The sequence below is a fragment of the Nilaparvata lugens genome, chromosome 7 (genome assembly GCF_014356525.2).
Source record: "Nilaparvata lugens isolate BPH chromosome 7, ASM1435652v1, whole genome shotgun sequence".
NCBI lineage: Eukaryota > Metazoa > Arthropoda > Insecta > Hemiptera > Delphacidae > Nilaparvata > Nilaparvata lugens.
Window position 1 is genome coordinate 52,102,361 of NC_052510.1, and position 18,005 is coordinate 52,120,365.

The 18,005-nt window shown below is 30.9% G+C and overlaps 2 protein-coding genes across 14 annotated transcripts in view; one reads left to right on the forward strand and one right to left on the reverse strand.

Annotated features, from left to right (window-relative positions):
* The window catches only part of LOC111046112, a 22,799-nt gene extending 13,816 nt beyond the window's left edge, over nt 1-8,983 (reverse strand). The window contains exons 1-4 of one of the 7 annotated variants that reach the window (XM_039433071.1): nt 8,682-8,983; nt 3,597-3,736; nt 2,422-2,586; nt 102-421 (exon numbers count right to left, since the gene is read on the reverse strand). In XM_039433071.1, the coding sequence (XP_039289005.1) occupies nt 102-421 (320 nt within the window). In that variant the 5' untranslated portion in view covers nt 2,422-2,586; nt 3,597-3,736; nt 8,682-8,983. Of the gene's footprint in view, nt 1-101; nt 422-1,786; nt 1,950-2,421; nt 2,587-3,592; nt 3,737-8,134; nt 8,442-8,633; nt 8,656-8,681 lie in introns of those variants that run through there. The other 6 variants (XM_039433076.1, XM_039433072.1, XM_039433077.1 and 3 more) reach the window with 6 other exon arrangements.
* On the forward strand, nt 5,046-17,769 carry LOC111046104. 7 transcript variants are annotated; one of them, XM_039433081.1, is made up of 3 exons: nt 5,046-5,239; nt 10,678-10,807; nt 14,411-17,769. In XM_039433081.1, exon 3 carries the CDS (start codon nt 14,422-14,424, stop codon nt 15,589-15,591), a length of 1,170 nt encoding a protein of 389 aa, XP_039289015.1. In that variant the 5' UTR covers nt 5,046-5,239; nt 10,678-10,807; nt 14,411-14,421; the 3' UTR covers nt 15,592-17,769. The 7 variants fall into 7 exon arrangements, with proteins under 7 accessions (XP_039289015.1, XP_039289018.1, XP_039289016.1 ...); XM_039433082.1 differs by lacking the exon at nt 5,046-5,239 and adding an exon at nt 5,304-5,394; XM_039433080.1 differs by lacking the exon at nt 5,046-5,239 and adding an exon at nt 8,347-8,424.
* Nucleotides 17,770-18,005: the final 236 nt, after the last annotated feature.

Genomic DNA, 18,005 nt, shown 5'->3' on the forward strand with positions numbered 1-18,005 from the left:
GTGAGTCAGTCAGTGAGTGAGTGCCATTTCGGTTTTATATATATAGATGAGATGATAGATCAATTACTATAACATATATATAATAATGGAAGATTTATTACCTTGGCATGAATTTAATTCCGATCAATTCTTCCAAGGAGGGCAAGACCTTCTGATAAGCAATCACCTCCTTCTCGTTCAACGAGTAGTCCTTGATAAAAGTGTGCATTACACCCTCCGGAAACGTTTTGATTATAAGGCTGGTCGTTTTCTGAGCTCCATCTGCCTCAGAATAGTCCACATTGAGTCTGAGAAGTGTGCTGAGGTAATGCTCACCCACTGAGGCACCTCTATCCACCCTCACTGAGAGGAGCCGATCACATGCCAATGCCTCACAAATCACATCCTCACTCAGGAAATCTGGGAGGCTCAGGGTCGACATCTGCAATGAAAATTAATAGTACCAGTCAGCATTAAACATTAACATATTCCAATACAGTTTATTGAATAACAAATTTATTATTATCAATTTGGCCATTAAATGAATTTATGGATTACACCCATAAAAAATCTCAGAAGAATGTATTTTATATGTCGGTTAAATTACATAATCACACTCCCGACCATTTCTAACAGCTGTCACACAGCCAATTTAAGCTGGGTTTGAAAGATTTATCAAATTTCTAAGTGCTTGTACACTGAATATTTTGAGATTGACTGGAGCTAAGTGTTACTGTACATCCTAATAAGTATAGTAGTATATTTTACTGATAGTTTTTTCAAGTTTTGTAAACCTTCTATTGTTCTTTGATTGTCTGACATGGTTCATGTATTCTAAGATATTTATGACCGATAAAATATGTATTTATTGAATTATGAATTCACGATACCTACGGTACCTATACGGTGGTAGAAGTCCTAAAATGTAGAATATTGGTACTATAAAATAATATGACCCTATGAGAGCCCTGTAAGAACCTAAATAAAATATTATCATTACTAAATGCATTATTTCTGAGTTGTAATAGCAAGAACGTAAAAGACTTACAGCAATTCATGAAGTATTTTCTAACATAAATATGATTTCAAAAGCATATGAATGTGAAGTTGTAAGGAGAACTTTTCAATTTGTATTATTTCTGTTCTTTGTATTCAATTTCCACATTACTGAGTTGATTTGGAAAACTAGAATTTAGAGATGATTAGAATCTATCATTCATAATTTTATTCATATTAATAATAGCTCTGAGGTCTCCATTTCTGAGCCACTACTTTTTATTTTCCCGCAATAAAATCATAGTTCAATTCTCAATATTTGTTTTAAGCTAGTTTATCAACGTGAAGTTGTCTCATTAGTTATGTACATCCCACCTCAACTATTAAAACATTTATTTCACCTTATTCCATGCATAAAAATTCATAATATTATATGAATATTGTACTTACAATAAGCGTGACAAAACAGAGTTACAATTTAAGTTTTTTTCGACTTCTTATTAACTCACCTTGTCTTCCAATCGCATCCACACTAAACTACTTGAAAATAATGAATAATGAAAATTTTAAAAGAAAGATAATAAATTAATAATTAATTATTAATTAATTTTAAAAGAAAGATTATAAATTAAAAATTATTAATTAATTAATAATTATCTTTAGAAAGATTACCAATTCTGCTTGAGTAGTTCAACCGTGGCATAAATTATACATAATAGGCCTACCTAATATCAAGAACAAGTCACAAACAATAGATATTTGATAGTTATGAATATTTCACGAAATAATTGGAAAATTTTCAATCTCTTACCACAACTTTATGTTCTCGTCACCACCACAATAAAATTAATAAAAAATATATTTTTCTAGTTATGCTATCGTTATTCAATTTATTATATATTTCGCACAGCGGCTTACAAATGGAGACTCCAGAGCTATTCTCTTATTATTTGTTTTGCATGAATGACAGATTTTAATTATTCTTATCAATGACAGTAGTTCATCAAACTTCAAACCGTTATAGATTATTCTGAGAATGTATCCAGCTGCTACACATGATAAGAAAAATCAATATTGTCACAAAATTATACAGCGTGATGGATACAATATCAAAAATAGCCGGATTATAATATTTTGTGGGGGCTTTAAACAGTTTAAATTCAATTCAGAGTGCATTTATACTATATATTGTATTTCTAATGTTTTGAAACTTATTCAGCTATCATTGAAGAATATTGAACATTACAGGCGTAAGCCTTTTGTGCCTTCTCACATAAGTGTAATAATTGTAGTATACATGACTAAATAAATAAATAAAATGAATAAATAAATTATATTCTCTCGATGTTGAACAGAGCATTTATTCTATGTGGTATGTTCTACTTTATGTGTTGAAAAACCAAAAATTAATAAGTAAGGAATAATCAGGTCATGAATGAGACTCACCTTCAATCAGACAGATAATTGAGATGTTTTCTGAATTCAAGCCTAAAAAATTGAGAACATGTAACCAATGTAACTGATCCAACTCATAGGGAATGTTGAATTTCGTAAATCTCAACAGCGGGTAATTGGCGCTGTGTTGAGTGTTGAATATTAGTATTATCAGAGCTGTAAAACAAACAGAAAGATAGCATGAGATGAATATTCTGTAGCAGCAATATAAGATCTTGAAATAAATTAATAAAACTTCGCGAGGATTTTTATTATCGCGAGATGTTTATAGTGCCGAATTACTTCAATAACTTTTTACAACAGAAAATTTTATCCATTTTAGAGGTATTTTCAATGGAAATTGGGAAATCTTTCTTAAAATGCACAATCTGATATTATGATAAAATTGAGACAGTGATTTGGATAGAATCCTTGATAAGTTCAGTACAATATTTTTGTCATACTTGATTATTTCATGCTTACCATCCTCATACATTAAGTTTCATAAAACACTTATTGACATGGGCTACTTTCAAATTAATAAAACAAAATAAATCTTATAGCACCCTTTATTTAAAAAAAAAACTTTTAAATAGTTGAACAACTAGTTTCGGTTTAACTACCGTTTTGGTCTACCGACTATGGTCTACTCACCATCTTCAGGTTATAAAATAAAATAAAATTCAATAACTAAGTTATTGAATTTTATTTTATTTCATAACCTGAAAATGGTGTAAACCGAAACTAGTTGTTCAAAGTTATTGAACTTTATTTTATTTTATAATCTGAAGATGGTGTAAACCGAAACTAATTGTTCAACTATTTTAAAGTTTTTTTTAAATAAGGGTGCTATAAGATTTATTTTGTTTTATTAAGTTTCATCTACTCAACTCTTGCCTGGATTTTGAAAAGTACGGTATCCATCTAAATTCAACAGAATTCGTTCAACATACAAAATTTAACAGTATAAAATATATAAAAATTTACACATATACTGGAAAGTTCAAGAATTATTATCGATGAGTGAATCTTCTTCCAATATATTTGAAAAACAAATATAGTTTTATTTTAGCAATTTTGTTTTGTATATATTCCGATTACAGACTGTATGGACTGAGCTACTAATCTGCATAATCTTGGATTTTGATTGCTGATAAGTTTGTAAGTTAACTTGAAAACACACCAACCAGTGAGCATTGGTTCCTTCTACTCATGTTTCATGGAGTTCCGTTGCAAAACGAAGCACCCACAGTCTGCTTTCGCTGCGCCTGATTGTGGGTTTGATTCCCGCCACGAGCAAGGATGTTTCATCATCTCATCACGTTACCTAAGCACAAAGTTATGTGAGCATTATTTATTTATTTATTCAGTCATGTACAATTATGACACTTATATGAGAAGGCACAACAGGCTTATGCCAAAAACTGTCCCTTTTCAAATATATACTACAGTCCAAATTAAAATATAGGTTAAGCTACTATCACTTATTAAAATAACAATTTAAACTTCAAAAAACAAACTAATCTTCAATCGAATCATCCAGAAAAAGAAATAATATTTAAGTCAGTTTCGTTTGATCAATATTTATTATTTCATGCAAGGACTTGAAAGCCTTGATCAGCTTCCTGATACGTGTACATAAAATAATATAAAAATAAATCATTAATTTAATATAGAGGAAGACTTACAAATACAGAGAGATAGAAATAATAAATACCGTACTGTAGTGAGATATATATTACTTAATTATAATCTAAATTACAATACAGTATAGGGATTGAAAAAAGAGAAAGATTGAATGGAAAAATTATGAACAGAAAAATATATGTATGATTGATTAACATATCCACAAACCTGCAAGCAGGGATGAATGAATACATGGAATTCAAGGGATGTACTTGAAATGGCCCAATGGAGAATCAACAACGTCTCCTCTTTTAAAATTTATCTGTAACTGTAGTTCCTGAATTATACAAATCCTAAACTCAAGCTTTCAATTGAGTCCTGGTATAGAAGGATTCATTTCTATTAGATACTGCACTATTATGAATGAACACAGTTTACATGGAATAGGAGAAACAGAGTACTATACTCGTATAGTAAATCAACGCACTCCATACGAGAAACATCACATATCAATAACTTATATTTATTGAACAATTATTGTTTCTAGAAGTGTTAAGATTCTAAAACAGTTTCTTTCTTTAAATATATTAACCTGGAAATGACTTTGAATATTAATAAATAAATGTGTGAGAAAAATTTAATATGAGTAGCAAAAGTGTGTAAGCCTATTTTAGTAGCCTACAATGTGCTATTTTATAATAAAAATATGGGGTATTATAAATATTAAGGTATTGAATAATCTCATTAAGAGTAAACATATTTGGGAGATAGTCAAGGAATACTGAAGAAAGGTAAGAAAAAAATTATCAAGTGTAATAATCACAGCACGTTTTCAGTGACATTTTATTTGGGCCAAACTCTAAAATAGACAGGAAATTTTATAGTTGCAGCCTAATAATTGAGTTACGGTATCTTCAAATTTTGAAAGACTGCTGATAAAGTTCTCACAATAAAAATTATGTAATATCAGTACAATGTTTCAACTAATATCATTCATGCCGCGGTGCCGCCAAAGATATGAGAATATCTTACTCAGTAGCATGTGTGTCTCATTCTCTAAGCTTTAAGAATTCATATTTCATACCTTATAGCAGCAACGCTAGCTTTTGTGGGGAAAAATACATAATTTGGAAAATAGTTAGTCTATAGGGAAAATGAGGAGGTTTCTCTATCGATTCAACTAGATATTTACATGCCTTCAAATGTAAGTTTTACCTACGGCTATGGTACGGTAAATATTAAGATTTTATATTTTGCAATGTTATATACTGTAAAGAGAGAAAACCGTTATTAAACTCGAATCTCTATTAGAACAATAAACTTTACAATGAACAACTAGATATCTACATGCCGTCAAATGTAAGTTTTACCTCAGGCTACGGTACGGTAAATATTAAGATTTTATATTTTGCAATGTTATATACTGTAAAGAGAGAATACCGTTATTAAACTCGAATCTCTATTAGAACAATGAACAACTAGATATTTACATGCCTTCAAATGAGATTTTATATTTTGCAATGTTATATACTGTAAAGAGAGAATACAGTTGATAACACAGGAATCTCTATTGGAAAAATAAACTTTGGAAATCAATTTTGGGAGACATGAGATGATTTATATTTTTAAATAAAATCAAATCAAGAGATGAGTAAATTCCAACGAATCTTGAGACTTAAATTTACTGTACTTCCTATTTATTAATAATGAGTTATTTATATTGTCATCTGTAGTATAGATAGTGGAATTAATAAATCTTCCAACCCGGAAGGATATGCAGGGCAGAGAAAAGTAGGGATACAGTGGCCACGTTATTGCAGAGATAGAGCGGACAGCGTTGTATAATTTTTTGTGAGTGTTCAACACCTCATAATAAGCATAGGCCTACCTAGTTTCCTCCGTGCATCGACTGAGCCTGTTCTGTCAACTTGTCAACCACGCCTATATGGCTATTCATCACTCTAATTGGCTGAACTGGTTTTACATCCTTCTACCCCGCATATCCCTCCAAGTTGGAAGATGTTTCAATTCAACCATAGTTATTTATGATAATATAATATTCAAGAATTATAGTTTGTGTAAAATAAGTTGAGACTTGGCTCTCCATCCGAAGAAATTACAGGGTTGCCAAATCGTGTAAAATTGTAACTTTCTCAAATTTTCATTTCAACGTCAGAATTGGATGTAGAATATCATCCTCGATATCCTAGTAGTACTAAAAAAACTTCAGGGTTGAAGGATAAAAAGGAAATTTAACTTTTATGATAAAATTGGAAACATCGCGAGATTTTTTTTCTTTTGAATATCACTTCTCTCAGAATCATGGGGCGTCGTAATGCCTAATAATTTTATATCAAATTAACGAGGAGAATGTCTCCTTTCTATTGGTGTTTGGATCATTTTTATCTGACTTATAGTTATTTTTTGATTAATTATTATGTCTGTCAATGTCGAGACATTTCGAGCAGAAAACATGAAACTTTCGACATGCTAGAAACTTTTTTGTTTCAAAAGATAAGTACGTGGTGAAAGCCAAAAAGTTTCTCAGAAATAACTGAAATTATTTTTCTAATTGGCAAAAGTAGTCGGAAGATTGTATTTTGGTCTCCAAGGAATTTTAAAGTCAGGAGAGGTATGCATTGTGTACCAAATTGTATGCTGAAGGCTGGCAATTTACAAGATATTTGACTGAATTATTTCAAACGAAAGCAGCTGATTGACTCTAGAAAGGCTGTAATGAAACATTCACTAGTAGATATAAAGAAAATAAAAATCTCAGTACCCTTTTTTAAAAATATTTTATCACAAAATGATAAATGACTTGAAAATGGCATAAATGACCGAAACATGTTGTGATAAAATATTTTTAAAAAAGGGTACTGAGATTTTTATTTTCTTTATATTTATATTACAAGTAGCCCTATACAGGAAGCAGATAAATCCACTAGTAGTTCTGTGAACAGTAGACCTCACCCAGTATCCTCATCCACAAGTACCTGATTGAAACTATAGACCTTATGGAAATACAGCAATAGATAATAATTATGATAATAGAGCTTCTCAAAACATCTGTTGTAATCACTTGTCAGCTGATTTATGATGAATAATTCTATAATCTGATTTTTACTCTAATATTGGCGTATGAAGGAGGCTTCTTTTTCTTTTTATATTATCCTTGTAATGCAAAATTTTCAAAACCTTGTTACGTCGACGCGCAATTAAAAAAGGAACATACCTGTCAAATTTCATGAAAATCTATTACCGCGTTTCGCCGTAAATGCGCAACATATAAACATTAAGAGAAATGTCAAACCGTCGACTTGAATCTTAGACCTCACATCGCTCGGTCAATAATCATGTGGCTTGCAGTTGCTGAATTTTTCTATCGTTCTATATTTTGTTTTTGTTGATCCCAGCTGTTGATAGCATATGGTGGCACACCATTCAGCCGCTATCCTTGACTTTGAAACTCCTGAGAGGCAAAAATACGCTCTTCCGAGTACGTTTGACAATAGGAAAAATAATTTCAATTTATTCTGAGAAACTTTCTCGCTATCACCACCTACTTATCTTTTGAAACAAAAAAGTTTATAGCATGTCGAAAGATTCATGTTTTCTGCTCGAAATGTCTCGACATTGACAGACATAATCATTAATAAAAAAATAACTATAAGTCCGATGAAAATGATCCAAACATCAATAGAAAGGAGACATTCTCCTCGTTGATTTGATATAAAATTATTAGGCTTTACGACGCCCCATGATTCTGAGAGAAGTGATATTCAAAAGAAAAAAAACTTTGCGATGTTTCCAATCTTATCATAAAAGTTGAATTTTCTTTTAATACTTCAACCCTGAAGCTTTTTAGTACTACTAGGATATCGAAGATAATATTCTACATCCAATTCTGACGTTGAATTGGAAATTTGAGAAAATTGCAATTTTACACGATTTGGCAACCCTGTAATTTCTTCGGATGGAGGGCCACGTCTCAACTTATTTTACACAAACTATAATTATTAAATCGAAGCTACATGCACATTTTTTTTAGGTAGGCCTACCGTACGGTACTTACGGCACTTGGATAGAAGTTACTTACACTAACTTTATTAGTGAACCAGGAAGTACAGAAATAATGGGTAATGGATGAAGCTGAAGGTATTAAGGTATTAAGGAGACACAAATTATTTTTACGTGTCTCTTATATAGGCTAATTATATAGGAACATTATTTTAAAGGATCGGATAACGAGTCAAAAGGACATAAAGGTCAAAATAATTATATTAGGCTATACTAGGATACTTGTATAGTTAGTAAATTAGGCTAACCGGTACCAATGTATGATAACAGACATCCAAATTCCGAGTTAATCCTTCCACAGCATTTATTGTAAGTAAGGACCACAAAAAAGTTATAAATATTTTCTCTAGCAAAAATATAACATTTTCTGGAGTTCTTATATATTAGCATTCAATTAAAATATAATTTAAATCGATCATCAAAGTTTATGAACTCTAAAAACTTCAAGGACAACATAACCTCAAAGTTTTTTTTAGTTAATAATAATAATAGTAATCTAATTTTAAATATCTACCTACCTGATGTTTACAATTATCTGAAACATACTTGATTAAATTTCAATTTACCTGTAGTTAACAAGTGAGTAACTTATCCTTTACCCTGCCTAATAATCATCTCAAAAGCAAAGTTTGAAAGTTTTTGAACTTGACAGTTCACAACAGAGACAGAGTAGGAGAAGGAGAAACGGAAGATCGCTATACCACAGAATAATATAGATAGATATAGATAATATAGATAGCGATTCACGTTGACTCGATAACACTATAATATCTATATATGTTTTGTACAGAGTGTTATAGAAGTAGTGTCGAACATTTTAGGATATTGTTCCTGGATGTTAGGAGACTACAAATGACGTATTTGAAGTGTCCAAAACTCAGCGGTTATCCTTATAGCTGCCATTTTGTTTTTTTTTCACTTTGAAATTTTTATCTCAAGAACAATATGTTGTATTGATCTGAAATTTGGCATGAATATGTATGCTATAAAGACTCAACTTTAAAAAATAATATAACAAATTTTTGATGTTCATATTCAAAATGGCGGCCATTTTTAATTTTTTAATTGCAAATTTCACGAAAACCGTTCACTTAACAGAAAATTTTCAAGAGACAAAAAAGTTAGCAAATTTCATCAAGAATTCAAGGATACCTCATTTATTAAGATTGGTCAGAGAATAACAGTGAAATTAATTTTTAGAGAAAAATTTACAGACAATTTGCTTGTTCCCCCAAAAAGTGCATAAAACTTAAAAAATACCCCTTTTTTAAATTTGTAGCTCCAAAACCAGGAATCCAAGAACCCTGCGCGACCACTCAATTTATTTGACATTTAATCGTCTTTAATTTTTAGAGGATGCTTTTTCTCGAAAAACCCGAGGTTTTCGAAATAGAATGGAAAAATTGAAAAAAGTCTCAACATTTGGGGTTTTAGGGGTGTCTGACATGTCAACAAATTTTATATTCGAATTCAGCGCCCTAAAATACATATAAAACCGACATGAAAAATTATTTGTGTACAATAGCCTATACAATGCCTAAAAATCATGGAAAAGCTTCCATTCAATTTGCGCCCATAAAACGTTTCCGCCCTGGGCATTTATTTACCTACTGCGCCAATTTTTAGAATGGTGCCTGTTTGTCATAGGTAGACTACTGTTTACTTTAAAACAATTGTAATAGAATTTTCCAAGACCAAGTAATTCTTTAATTATCAACATTATTAGCGTTATTTATAGTGATAGGTCTATTTATATCGATTATCGTTACGGTACTGTATAAAATTAATTCTATAGTTATGGATTGTGGATTGCATTTATAAATAGGTCTATCGGTAGACCTTCCTCCTAGAGTTCCTTTATTTAAATTATACGGTATTGTGGAAAAACGAAAAACGATCCAGGAACGTCATCGAATCATATTATCATCTCTTTATTGAACTCTTTTCTCTTCTCTTTTCATCCTATTTGTATCCTACCTTTCTTCATTACCGTATTTCTCATCCTATTTGTATAAACCTAGGCTATCATTTTTATTTTATTTTTCATCACATTTTGATTTTTAAATTTGTATTTACTATTGAATATATTTTTCAGTCTTATTATTATTATTATTCACACTTTTCACTAGCTATTTCTTTTTTTCCTGCATTAATTGTAAAACAAATTTTGTTCCAATAGGCTTAATCCTACAAAAGTATTGTCATAATAAAATAAATAATGATAGCTAAGAGCAAAATAGTACGGCGGTATTGAAAGTACCGTACCTAATTCACGATATAAAATTTACCCAGGATCGACAAAAAATTCTTTTAAAATAAATTCTTAATTAATGAATTAGAATAAAATTAATTCGACTAATCACGAACATAATATGAATAACACACTGTTCAATCTCCAGTATCAAATAATGTTCTCCTACACTCAAGTTAAAATCAAAAGACTAAAATTATCAGAAGTAATAAATGGAAATATTTATTAAATATTGTTTTATCTACTCATTTCAATAAATATTTTAATACATCAAGTGTTGTAACCCAGCATTATTCTATCTTATTTTCCAGAATATCGGCAGTTGAATGTTTTATGGAAAACTCATCTAAGCTTAGCTAACCGTCACTCGGAATCATTTTCTGTTTTTTGGAAAGCACTATCATATTTATAAAATAAAAGTACTAAGGGATATAAGGAGTGGTAAGTATAGGCTATCAATGTGAAGTATTTAAAAGAAAAACCTGTTTCTACTAGAACTCTCAACTGCCATAAAACTATAGCATAGTAGGAGTTTCGCTAATTCCAAGTTACTGTACTGTGATGAAAAAAAAACTATCAGCTAAAATTTTTCGATTTCGATAAGGATCGAACCATCAAAACTCTGACATTTCACCTTTGCGGGGGATGAATTTTAAATAAGCAAAACTCGTTTTGGACACTTTTTCAACAAATAAACTCAAAATTGGCAACACATTCTCCTTCAGAAAGATATTAAAAATAGTCGCCGAATTCTTATTTCCACTCAATAAAGATGTCAAATCAAGTTTCTCAACTTTTACTCTTACACTGTTGTTTTGTAGCAAAGATTTTGAGGTGGCATTTTACAAAACATTCGGTGAACAAACGCTTCTCCAGACACTTCCAAAAATTAATGTAACTTATAGCACCCACAAAATTGCAACAAAATTATTTTAATAGCAATAATCTTGAATAAGAGGCTATGGTACCTACCTTATAAATTTGCAGGCCTCCTAAAATTGCCTCCCAAGGCAACCGTTCCAATCGCATAGGCTACAGTAACTATGAGTTTTTTGAAGCCGTTGAGATGATGATAGTCTATGAATAATTCACATCCATTCATTGTACAGAAACATTCTACAAATACGTAGAATCAAAATAAATCTTTCATAAACTACCTATCACATACTTACCTACTATATCTAACAATTATTATTCAACATTCCAATTGGAGCCACTTTGCAACAAATCATTACTGTAATTTATAAAAGATCATTGTTTTAAAAACTTCATTCAACAACAAAACGTTCAATAATATTTTCTCGAAGATCACTCTGATGAGTAGACCTACCAACATTCTACTCATTAACAAAACTTATTGAAATGACATTAATTTGTTTACCCTTGTTTCCCGCAGTAGCTACTGTAGGCTACCATTAAATTTAATAATTACTGTATTGTAAACAGCAGCAGGAAAAGTTTTTAATAAACGGTATTTTCCTGTTTACAATTCACATTTCTTGTAGATAATAGCAGTTTCAGCCACAACTTCTTAAGGGCTCATGAATTTGTTAATTTTTAGATTCAGTACCTACGGAAAACTTATAGGTGATAAGTTATTAGGCCTATAATCATATTTTCAAAATGATAATCTATATAATATATAAAAGCGAAATGGCACTCACTCACTCACTCACTTGCAGAACTAAAAATCCACCGGACCAAAAACGTTCAAATTTGGTTGGTATGTTCAGTTGGCCCTTTAGAGGCGCACTATTAGGAATGGATTTGGAAAAATTTCCAAAGATACGCCCAAAATCTGCGTTTTTCCATAGTTTTTTCAGCTTTATCGAGAACAAAAAATGAACAGAAAATGTTCAAATTTAGTACAGAAGCTCAGCTAGGGTGTATAATAATGTCGGTTAGAAGGAATTTGCAATAACGTCAAAGATACGCCCAAAATTAGCGATTTTCCAGCGTATTTTGCTTTTTCAGATTTATCGAGAACAAATGGACAGTAATTATTGTTCAAATTTAGTACAGTACAGAACTTAGCTAGGGTGTAATAATGTTGTGTAAGAAGGAATTTGCAATAAAGCCAAAGATACGCCCAAAATCTGCGTTTTTTTGGCTTTCTCAGCTTTATCGAGAACAAATGAACAGAATAAATTGTTCAAATTTACTACAGAAGCTCAGCTAGGATGTAATAATGTGCTAGAAGGAATTTGAAGTAACGTAAAAGATACGCCACAAGATCTGCGTTTTTCCAGCGTTTTCTCACCTCTTTCTATAATTGATGGAAATATATTCAAAAATTCATTACACAGGTTTAGCTGAGGTGGGAAAATTTTAAAGGCTAGACTGGAGTACAATAATTCTCATAATATCCTAACGAAGTTTTCCACCCTGCACTAAATATTGAAATTATTCGGTGATTGAATAGAGCGAGGAAGCAAACTTTGACTTTCTGATGGAATGAAGCATGCTCAAATGAAAAATGCAGGCGATCGAAGCGAGCCCGCTGATCTCATTTTTGGACGATCCAGTCGGGGGTAAAATGCAGGCGATCGAAGCGAGCCCGCTAATCTCATTTTTGGACGATCCAGTCGGGGGTCCAGAGGGCGGAGCCCCCTGGCTAGATGGATATAATTTTTACTCTTATTACTTATAATTTTCAAAATGTGAGAGTTCTCCCTACAGTCTCTCATCTTATATTATTAAATTCATGCTTTAAGGCGATTTGAAAATATCAAGCGCATAAGTTACGTGCTTTTGAAAAACTATAATAATTAGGATAGTGATCTCCTAGATGCAACTTCAACTCAGTCTTGACAAGTGGACGTAATTGCCTACAGCCTTGACATGATCATCCATAGACGCAACTATATTTTTATTTTAGTTCAAATTCAATCCAATTATTTACAGTATAGCCTATTACAGAGTTAAGTGATCAATATACAGAGTCAAGGAAGTGTACTACAATCAGTGTATTCTAAAATGATGGTCAGTTAACAGTCCTCAAAACAAGTTTTAGTTATGAAGACCATAGGCTAATTGATTTTTTTCAATTAGCTTACGGTATTTTAATGCAACATTTATTAAAATATGGATGAATTTCCATGAAAAAACTGAATATTATTATTGAGCTCTATTATTAAGAGTTGGAAAAATAAATGTCTCAATGCAGCATATTATTTTTATTAGGCCTATACTTGAATGAATCAATCTAATGATTAGAAAAAAATTGTAGAGATAAAATTTACGCTTAAAATAATAATTATTCAAATGATAGGCATAATCATTGGCACATCAGTTTAGACTGTTGAGTATTGTAAAATGGGGAAACAGAATAGGATGAAATTAGAAAATTCAAAGTATTATAATAAAAATTAGTAAGGATGCCTTTGTGGAGGGAAAGAATTCATAAATCATTAATGTAAGCTATAGGTATCTTAATAATAAATCACCAATGTTATAAGTTATTTGGGAAATATAATAACGGGATTTATAATTCAAAATATAAAAAAGAATTAATTTCAAATAATCACTACAATTAATTTCAAACCTGAAGATGATGTAAACATAGAAACTAGTTGTTTTAATTTATTTTATATTTAAAACTTTTCAATAAAAAAGGGTACTATTATGTTATTTTATAAATAGGAATTAATTAGGTTGCAGTTGGAGAGGAAAATAGTTTATGAATTATTAAAGGTAGCCTAGGTACTATAATAATCATAGTTATTCATGGATTATTATAATATTATAGCCTACTGCATCAAAAGTTATTTCAGAAACAATACAGTGCTTCAATTCAAACTAGAATATGTAGAATATTTGTGTAATAATTTCTTTGATGTTTCTAAATCTAGAGCCTTGCGCAATTCGATGTGGGAAAATTTTAAACACATTTAAACGAAGTTTTAGATATTGTTCTGCTCATCGTCCCTCGTCTGAACCGGTGTTTGCAATGCTTACATGTTACATCTACATCCTGATGTTTATTTTCAGATTAAAAAAATGGTCTTTCACTAGTAAATAGTAATAATATCTCTTAATTTACAGAAAATTCAGTCATGGAGTCAATTCCAGAGTTTGTGAATGCCGAACTATTGACAGAAGCTCTCAACTCATCAGTCACGGAAATAGAAGTGAAGCCTGCTTTGGGTAGAGGCGAAAACTACCTCAGCAGACTTTACAGAATCAGAATCAATTACGCCAGCAATCCGGTTGAAAAGCTGCCAGAAACTGTGATAGTCAAACTACTGCCCGTGGGTTATTTGGAAACATTTGTGAATGAAAACGGAATGCTAGAGAAGGAAATCAAAATGTACACAGATTATTTACCTTTGGTGAAATTACATTTGGGGAGAAACTTGGCCCCAGAAAGTTTCAAAGTTACAAGGAAGGATATGCTCATGCTTGAGGATCTATCTTTGGATGGATACAAGATGAAGGACAGAATTTTGCGATTGGATCGCTATCATGCGGAAGCCGCCGTCAAAATTCTTGCCGAGTTTCATTCTACTTCTATTTTTTTGCGAGAAAAGAATTCTGAAATCTTGGAGGAAGTTTCAAAGGAATCACAATTCCACAACGAAACCCCAACTGAAAGAGATTTTATTGTCAACAGATTCAACATGTTTATGATTGAATTAAGAAAATATCCTCATTTAAAGAAGTATGCAGATTTGTTTCATGATACCTTAGGAGCGGATATGTGGTCTCGTTTCATGGAAGAGATGAGGAGGGACTGTAAATGGTTGAAGGTTTTGAATCATGGTGACTTTTGGACCAATAATATTCTGTTCAAACACGACGGCGATGGCAAAATTTTAGATTTGAAGTTAGTAGATTTCCAGTTCACGAGATTCGTTTCTCCTGCCATGGACCTCCAGCTATTTTTCGTGACAAGTTTGAGTGACCGATCAGACATCGGTCATCTCACCGAAACTTACCGAGTCACCTTGAACAGCAAACTACCTAGCACCATCACACCGCTTGGTCGGGCGCATATTCAAGCTGAGCTAGACCGGTTCGAGACTTTTGGGTTTATTGTGGCCGCTTGCTTTCTGCCGGGCGCTGTCATAAATCGCCAACAAATCATCAATTATGACGACACAACTGAAGAACAGTTCAGTTCCGGTGCGGAGGAAAGTCCACATAATTTCATGTACAGAGATGCAACATATTTGAGCATGATTGAACCGTTGCTTATGCATTACCATGGACGCGGACTTTTGTAACAACCTTCATCTTTTATTCATAGGAGTGATGACAAAATTGAGATTCATCTGAATATTTTCTAGATACAAAGTGCTAAGGTTTATAAAAAAATCGAACTTTATGAGACTTATAAGACCAAAAATCACTTTTGTAATATATGGACTTTTTGATATTTTCAAGACAAAAATCATTTTTAAGATGCCTTCAAATTTTTAACATTTTAAAGAAGTGATCATAAAATTGTGCCCATGAAGCTAGAATTAGGTAAAAATTTATTTGCTTTTGATTGTGATAGAGAAGGTGCTGGAAATTGTGATAGATAATAAGCGATGATAATTATCAGAATAGTAGATTTTAATAGTCTTAGGATAATGATAGTATTCAACGTACATAAAAAACAATAAGTTATATTATTACAATAATCTACAACTATTTTAAATAATAATACAACTTCGATAAATTTCTTAACAGACTCACTTTATAAAATCAAGACTAACTCGATAAGATATTGAATTCTGTTAAAAATCACAGTGCTTTCATCTGAAATTGATAGTAGCCAAGTAGCTACTTAAGATGAATAGTGAAACTTTTATACATTAATATAATATATAAAAATAATTTTTCGTAACGTGAATGGATTCAAATAAAGTGTTTCTTCATAATACGTACTCAATAATCATTGACTTTATCAATTCAAGAATTAAGAACTATTTTCAGATTATTACTTGGCTATGTGATTTCAAACAATAAGTTACTTGAAAACAATAAGTTTTCGTTCACAAGATAATCGTACCAAAGATACGAGCAATTAAAAAAGCTATTAATATAGCTTAATAAATAAGTTGCACAGAGTTTCACCAGAATGGAGTACTAGAAATACTTCAGCTCATTTTAGATATTGTTTGTTCTTACGAACTTATAGTTTTTCAGTCTCTCCTCTCCTTTTATAATAGAGTACACATGCAATACTTGAGTGAATAGATACTCCACTAAATTCAGTGTGCAGTAAAAACTTGCTTGAGTTGCAAAATCAAGTTGCATGTAGCAAAATTGTTTTCTTAGTTATCAGTTTAAAATTATAAACTAAAGAAAGTTTCAACGATTATTAACTTATCAATTCAAAAGTCCAAAAGAGGTATTACTACAGCTATACCATTGCATTTCGAACTATAAATTAATATTTTTATGTTATGCACGTGTGTAAAATGCTCATATTTATAAAAAAAACTTGTGATTACAGTTCAGAAGAATATTTCATTTACCATTTTTGGTAATAGAAACTGCAAATCATTCAATTTATAAAATTTACTACAATTTTATCATTTAAATAGTTGGGAGAAAAATTCAGATGAAACCTGAACTATTTCTCTCACATATTAGATGAATAACATAGTCTGAAAAAATGTTAGGTCTAGGCTACTAGCTATGAAATAACAAAATAATTTATACTATAAAAATAGCAAACCTATTTGTAATAAGCCTTAACAATTCATTTCAATGGTGTTTTTCAGATTATCATCAATCAATATGTCAGTGAGCGTTACTGTATGTGTGCATCAAATAAATGTATGAACTTTATATATTTTTCAACATTTTGTATTACGAAATGAATGCTCTAATGAATAAATAAAGAGATTGGAATATTACAAGTGTGACACTCTTAGTTATAAGCAAAGCAATGAATTCCAAATTCTAAGATTAATTTCAATAATTTAAATTTCCATCAGATAAAAGAGATTAGAACATTCCGGAGCCGCATAAAATACATTTTTAGAAAAATATTTAATTCTCTTCCCCTAACCGTAAGAAAAAAAGAACGTCACGTCAGTTATTCAGGTAATTATCAAAAACTTCATCTTAGACGAGTTTAGATGAGAAAAGTTATAAAATATTGTTATTTAATTGAATTTCGTTGAACATTCAAAATACTGTTCAACACTGCTAGTGAAGATTACAAATTTAATTAATATTACTGATTGAAGAAAATTCAGCCACTACTGCTCAGGGGTAATTATTTAGATCTTAATGGTTTTCGTGCAATCGTCTGAAAGTGTGCATAAAATAAGTTTTCAATGAACTATTATAATTAACAATTTATGGAAGTGTCTCCACTCGGTAGCCTACTATAGAGGAAATTTGATATTAATTTGATTTTGTTTTGTAAAATATCTCTTAGGTAGTATTAAAATATTTTAATTAAAAATTAATTACTGACAATCTATCAAGACTATAGGATACTCATAAACAGAGATACTCATAAGCAGAGAAGCCTAGTAAAATTACTTAAAATACATTTTTACAACAGTCATAAGTAGGCCTACTTACTGATTGTTTTGAAACTGATTTAAATGGCAGAAAAATAAAAAATTCAATTTTTGATATCTAAGTTTTTAGTTTAGAATTAGTATCAACAAAAGAATATTCTTATAATTCT